Source organism: Nicotiana tabacum, chromosome 13, assembly GCF_000715075.1.
Source record: "Nicotiana tabacum cultivar K326 chromosome 13, ASM71507v2, whole genome shotgun sequence".
In the NCBI taxonomy this organism is placed as follows: Eukaryota; Viridiplantae; Streptophyta; class Magnoliopsida; order Solanales; family Solanaceae; genus Nicotiana; species Nicotiana tabacum.
In genome coordinates, this window is record NC_134092.1 from 91,306,840 (window position 1) to 91,313,560 (window position 6,721).

At 35.8% G+C, this 6,721-nt stretch overlaps 1 protein-coding gene across 2 annotated transcripts; it reads left to right on the top strand.

The window, feature by feature from the left end:
• Positions 1–707: 707 nt before the first annotated feature.
• Positions 708–6,265, top strand: LOC107783300 (uncharacterized). 2 transcript variants are annotated; one of them, XM_016604272.2, is made up of 11 exons: positions 708–968; positions 1,286–1,395; positions 1,531–1,626; positions 2,742–2,798; positions 2,934–3,086; positions 3,201–3,285; positions 3,889–3,979; positions 4,073–4,237; positions 4,476–4,586; positions 4,667–5,130; positions 5,514–6,265. In XM_016604272.2, the coding sequence occupies exons 1-11, from the start codon at positions 923–925 to the stop codon at positions 6,125–6,127; spliced, it is 1,992 nt and encodes a 663-aa protein (XP_016459758.2). In that variant the 5' UTR covers positions 708–922; the 3' UTR covers positions 6,128–6,265. The 2 variants fall into 2 exon arrangements, with proteins under 2 accessions (XP_016459758.2, XP_016459759.2); XM_016604273.2 differs by having other exon boundaries at positions 709–968; positions 4,076–4,237.
• Positions 6,266–6,721: the final 456 nt, after the last annotated feature.

A 6,721-nucleotide genomic window follows, 5' to 3' on the forward strand; every position in this document is an offset into this window, starting at 1 on the left:
TCGAACAAGGGTAAAAATACGATAAGTAGATATATAATTTCGAGTGTGATCAGAAAATGACAGAGCGGCATGTGATTGAGTGATAGATTGATATTTTTTTTTGATAACCGTGGTGTCCGGGCTAGCTTGCGCGTACCTCGACTAATTCCACGAGATACCTGCCACCTCTCACCAGCAACGGGTACCAGGTAACTCTATCCACCAAGGCTTTGATAGATGGGAAGAAATCACCTAGTATTTGCCTCCTTCATTGACCAATAGGCCACACCCTTATATGCAAGAGTGATAGATTGATATTATACAATACAATATAATATGAAACAATATATAACAACCATCCAAATAAGTTGTAAAGGACGACAAAAAGTAGATCACTCATAATTCATGAGCAAATTTGAATCAATATATCACATTAAACATTAAAAAAAAAGAACTAATCTGTATTAAAATTCCTAAATTACTAATTTTTGCATTGTAATTTCTGCACATAATCTATCATACATCAAAGGACTCCTAATTTTTGTAAAGAAATTCGTTTTCCGAATTGTTGAAAATTTCAATTGGGCTAATTAGAGTGTTTTTCTTGTCAACCGAAGTCTTTTTTTAAAAAACCATCAAATTTCCTCGTTCCAGTGGAGGGACCAATCACTTTCAGAAATCATGCATATCCATTTAATTAATCTGTTCTCGTCAAAATGGCCGGTTCTTAATCCTGCAATTGTCGGTCTGACTCAGATTTTTTTTTTGTGTGTTTACACTGCTTTTTCCCCCAATGGAAATGCCATTATTACCTGCTACATTTCCATCCCGTTGACGGAGAAAATGTTGCAGAAGCAATGCAACCATATAAAGACATGCCATTTTATTATCTGCTTGAAATTGCAACGACCCATTTTCAGATTTCAGTTTTTTTAATTGACAAATGTGGTCTTCACATCCAAAGAAACAAAACCATATTGCTTCTAAAGGTAAATGTTAAAATTCCCTATTTTTCGTTTTTTTTTTAAATTTATGTTGAAGTGATCATCTTATGTCGTCTAAAAGCTTCTTTATTTACTTAATTATAGGACCTCGCCTATTTGCTCTAATATCATATTGAAGTGTGTAATTATATTTTAATGTCTCATCTAAAAGCTTAATTTTAGAGATAGCACCTTATTTACTTAATTATAGGACTAAGCTACGTGCTGTGATCGATCATTTCATCTAAAAGATTAAGCTATTAGATAAATCATACTAATTATGTTCTTTTCAGAATTAAAAGTTGTATTTCTATTTACGTCAGGTGATGATGATCTATATAGAGAATTATGGAAGGCCTTTGCTGGTCAATCCATGGATGTTCCTAGAGTTGGAGAACAAGTGTACTACTTTCCTGGACTTCACATTAAGCAGGTAAACTTTCTTGGTGTTTTTTCAAGTAATAGGTTCTTGGAAAAAAAAATTGGTTTTTGTGATTTTCCACAGGTTTGTTCACAATATTCAGAAAATGTTTTCTTTTTACCATTTTCATTTGTTGTTTTTGGGTAGCTGGAGCAATCATTGATTCGGGAACTGAACCAAGGAACACCAATTTTAGACCCATACTTAAAGATCCTTTGCCATGCTGTTCATGTTCGGTTTCTGGTACGCTTGATCATTTGCAGCATTTATTTTTCCTGAAAATTTATAGACTTGTTTCATCATTAAGCATTTTGGATTATGGTTGCCTAGGATGTAGAGAAAAGTCAATGATTGATTAATGAAAGTGTGTAATGGCTTTTTTGGCATATTTAGTATCGCAATTGCCCCCAGGTTTTTGTTCTGTTATATTCTGCAAAGAGGTGTAAAATTTGTTTGAAAATATGTCATTGCCTACACATGCGAAGAAAGTAAACGGATCTGAGTTAGACAATATTAATAGTTAGTTGAAGTTTTTTGGACATAATATACATTGGTTCAGTCTTGAACATAAATGATGTCTGCCATGTGAGTATTGGTTCACAATGGGCTCAAAATCTTAACTTTTGTATATAATATATACTAGTATAAATATTTCAGCTAGCTTCAGATTTTCTTCTACAGGTGTTTTTTGACTGGTCCATTAGCATTAGGAATGTGAATAGACCAAGTCTAGAATTGCATTTCTAGTGATAGACAGACATGTTTTCCTGTTTCGCTGATTTATGGGCAGCTTCCAATCTTGTATTTCTGTTTCGCTGTGAATATTGGAGGATCTTGATTATGCAAATCAGTGACTATGATATTTAGGAATAGACTTTCTGCTATTATATATACTGGGATTGTGTGTACATTGTCCTAGGTTGGAGTCCTCCCACCTCCTGACAGTTTCAGGTGAGGAGGCCTTAGGGTGGGGTATTAAACACTGATGTCTGCTCAGTTTGCAAGAAAGAAACATCAGGCTGTTATTGATCGATTTCTAATAGAAAAACAACACAGTTCCAACTTGGAGATAAGCCTTGGATGAGGATTTTCCGTCATATTTTTGGTAGAAGGCTGACTCACAGTACCAGCTAGTTTAGTTTTGATTCCTTATTTTTTATAGGAGATGTTCATCTGTTATTGATATGGGAATGAGTTAAACATCAGTTGGAGGGGTTTTTACAGTGTTTCCTTTAGCATGCATCATGGATTGATAAGGGAGCAAAGCGGTTCGTAAAGATTTATGTTCTTAATGTTCAGTTTTAGATGGAAGAAGATATGGGGCTTATTTATTTTGTGAAAATTGTTTTACTTTGTAGGTTGAGAACATCTCGGAAGAAATTTATGCAGAAATTAATTTGTTGCCAAAACAGGATGTAAGATAATTTTCAACTTTTCTTTTCTCTTTCTAACAAGAAGAAATCCCATTTTAGCAAGATCTCCATGCTTGTTATTTTAAACGGTATACCTTACTTGAAACTTAATATTCAGTCCATCGCTATATTCTGCAGCAAACGGAGCCAGTAAATCCTGATTTTTATCATTCTAAGATTCCAAGGCCCCAAATCCACTCATTCTGCAAGGTTTTAACTGCCTCGGATACAAAAAGTAACTGGGGTTTGTCTATTCCTCAAAAAGATGCTGTGAAATGCTTTCCTCCCCTGGTAGTGTTGCTTGTCTAATAGTTTTTAATTGAAGAATTTCCTATTTATATTCCTCTAGAATCTTAATTAGTACTTGGCATTAATTTCTTTAGACTGTTATCCTTGTTCGATCAGGATATGTCTCGAGATAAACCTATCCAGGAATTAGTAGTGAAAGACCTTTCTGGCAAAGAATGGCGCTTTAAGCATGTCTTTGGAGGTAATACCTTTTCCCAACAGTACCATAGTAGGTTTTTGGACAGGCCTTTCTCGGTTTTGTTCCAATGTGTGGAATATTATGGCAGGGCTAATCAGGCTCAGAAGTTGGATACTGTCTTATTTTTTCTAAGCTTATCAAGTTAAAAGTTGCAAGAGCATCCAAAATTTTAAGTTGTTAAAAAGGGAAAAACTTATTTGCTGCATTGTAACCATCAACTTTTGTGTGCCATTCTGCTTCGATGAAAGTGTATATAAGATGTTTTATTCTTCTTTTGACATTTATTACCCTCTAGTCCCATGAAAAATAATGGGGTTATAATATAGGGGTCATTGGTGTCAATTTATTTTTAATTTTTTTCAGAATAAATTCTATACTTACAAAGAGAATAAATAGTACCATAAACCACACATCTTGAAAAATGAAATATGAAAATATTTATTGAACTAATGGTCGAAGAAAAAGTTATTTGACTGCACAAAGTAATTAAGTGCTAATTTTGTCACAAACAATTGTTTGGGAGAATTAAATATTTGACTGGTTACGTGAAAGATTTTTCCCTTCTCTACTTTTAAGATAATGTCTTCTCTGCATAAAATTGAATAGGCCACCCTCGGAGGCATCTACTCACTAATGGCTGGAGTGCATTTGTTAATAGCAAAAAATTGGTTTCTGGAGATTTAGTCGTCTTCTTAAGGTATATTTGTTCCAGGTCTCTATGTTGTGCTGCATTTTCTATGTTAGTGTCTGTATACTGCCATGTGTATTTAAGTTAGTTTCATTTTCCCAGAAGGGAAGAGAATGGAGATGTACATGTTGGGTTTAGACATCTACTTTGTCAGAAGAGCTCAGTTGAAGCGCCAATAGCTTCCAGCTTAGATATCAAAGGAGTGCTTGCAGTTGCTTCTGATGCTCTTGCATCCCAGAGACCCTTTTCTGTCTACTGCAAACCCCAGTAAGTAGCTCAATCTATTGATGAACTAGAAATTACATTTGCAGTGTGATTTCTTCACTTGAGGAATTGGAACAGAATTTAAGAAAATCTAGTTAGTAGGCTCCGGGAACGTCTGCATAAGTGTTCTCCGCTATAAGAATGACGCAGTAAACCACCAAGTCACTGTGTTTAATCATCATGTGTAGATGATATGGCTTAAGACACCTTTACCTTTCTTTTTTGTGCTTAAACCTTACAGAACAAGTCAATTTATTATAAGCTTGAACAAATACCTGGAAGCTATTAACCTCGGGCTTGGAGTTAGCATGACATTTAAGATGCCATCTGAAATTGCAAATTCTCACGGGAGGTATGGAATATTCAGGATTTACTTAACCAAAAACCTTTCTTGACTGATCTTCCATAATTTTTAGTTTTGTGCTTTCCTAGTTTTACATGTATGGCGAATGAAAAGGACCAGATGCAAATAAATCAATATTCACAAAATGCAAATGTATTCCTTAACGAAGATGAGGAGCACATGGAAGATGCGGAGGCCATTGTCTACTCTCCTCCACGACATAGTACGACACCTTCGGAAATAGGGGAGAAGAGACATAGTGATCACACTATATACATTTCTCCTGTGGAAGGCAATGTAGAGTCAACTTATGAAGGTGGCACAAGAAAACATAATGAGGTATCAAATCCTGTGGAAATAGAAAGCATCCGAGGTACAGAGGAACATAAAGAGATCACGACAAGTTCTTGGAATTTCAACCCAATTCAAGAACAGGAACTGGAGGACGCAGAGATAATCAAGGATATCCTTCCAATAGTTTCACAGAATCTCCCTCTTGATTATACAGTCCCATCAAACACGGACAATGATCAATTCCTACCCATTATGCAAGGTACACCTTTTTATGTTGTGTCAAATGTTTGTTTTATGGCAGCATCCAAAGGTGTGGCCTAGTGGTCTCAGGTTCAATCCAGCGGTGACAAAACGTTAGGTGATTTCTTCCCATCTATCCAAGCTTTGGTGGATAGAGTTGTCTGGTACCTATTGCTGGTGGGAGGTAGAAGGTATCCGGTGGAATTAGTCGATGTGCGCAAGCTGGACACCACGGTTATCAAAAAAAGATATTTATTTTATGGCATAATCACGAGAATTTGGAACAATCTGAATGATTCAGCATGCTATTCGTTTGAACTTATGAACTAGGTGTATGCTTATTGTCACTTCCATGATGTTTCTTTCGAGTTTCATCAGTCGTTGACAAACTTTTCATTGTAGATTCTGAGGAGTGGCAAAACTTTCAAGGAACAGATTTTCCTCTGCATGTGCAACCTCCTTCTGGAAACTCCTCAAAATCTATGCATCCCACATCTATTTCAAGTCATATTCCTTGTGATGGACCTAGTCATGCTGATGAGAAAGTCCATTGGGAGGGTTATCATGTGGCTCAACGATATATCCCAATACTGAGCAGGATTATCTCGCAGTACCCTAGCACGCTTTCAAGTTTCAAGGCAACAAGTCCCATTTTCCAATCAATGTGCCTGGAGATTTTGGCCGAGTTAGTTTACTTGCTCGGACAGTTCACCACGGCGAACATGGACATCAAATATCTTAGTGAAGCTAAACGATACCTTCGGGACTTGAAACTGAGTGGTATCGAGATAGGCTGGCTTGAAAAACGTCTAGCAAAGGTTGAAGACATATTTACCATGAAAAGAATAAGCATACGAAGACAAGAACTTGTCCTTGGAATTGAAGACACAACGGCAACACTTAGGCTGATGAATGAAGAGCTTGGGTCATTAGAGAAGGAGCTTCAGAAACTGTCATCCAATATTAACCTAAAAACCTCTGCTGAAGATCGTCCCATATTGGAAGGTCTGTTGTGAATTTTCTTGGTTTAATAATATGGCATTGTGCAAAACTATTGGAAAGCTCAAGTTTATTTCTTTGAGCTAAAGTTTTGTTTAGGGGGTGACTCCTTACTTTCCTAACAGTTTCATAATAATTTACTTATCTTTTTAGCACTGTGTGAAAGTAGGGCCTGCGATCTGTTTTTATTTCTGGCCGATACTGTTGCTCTTTAAATACGGCTACTACTTACTAATGTTTGTTGTTTTTTCTTTTCTTTTGAAACAAAAAACAAGTAGCATAATACATTTTTGTAACATTCTACCTCAACCTGTGGCCTAGAGGCCAATTTCGGAAGTGAAGGTGAATTTTGTAGGAATTGATTTTAAAATTCCAACGAATTGATAGTTATATAGATATATTTCCAGATTTATTAAGTAATTGGAATAGTCAACTCATACCTATTTATTTATTAAACACTGATAATTAGTATGGAATTAATTAATTTCAAGTCTAGGAAAAGAGTATTGCCAAACCCAAATCCTTTTCTGTTTGTTCTCGTTTCTATTATTTGTACTTTTCCAGTTCGCTTTAGCTCCTTTCCTACTTATAAATTCTTTTCCCTATCTTTT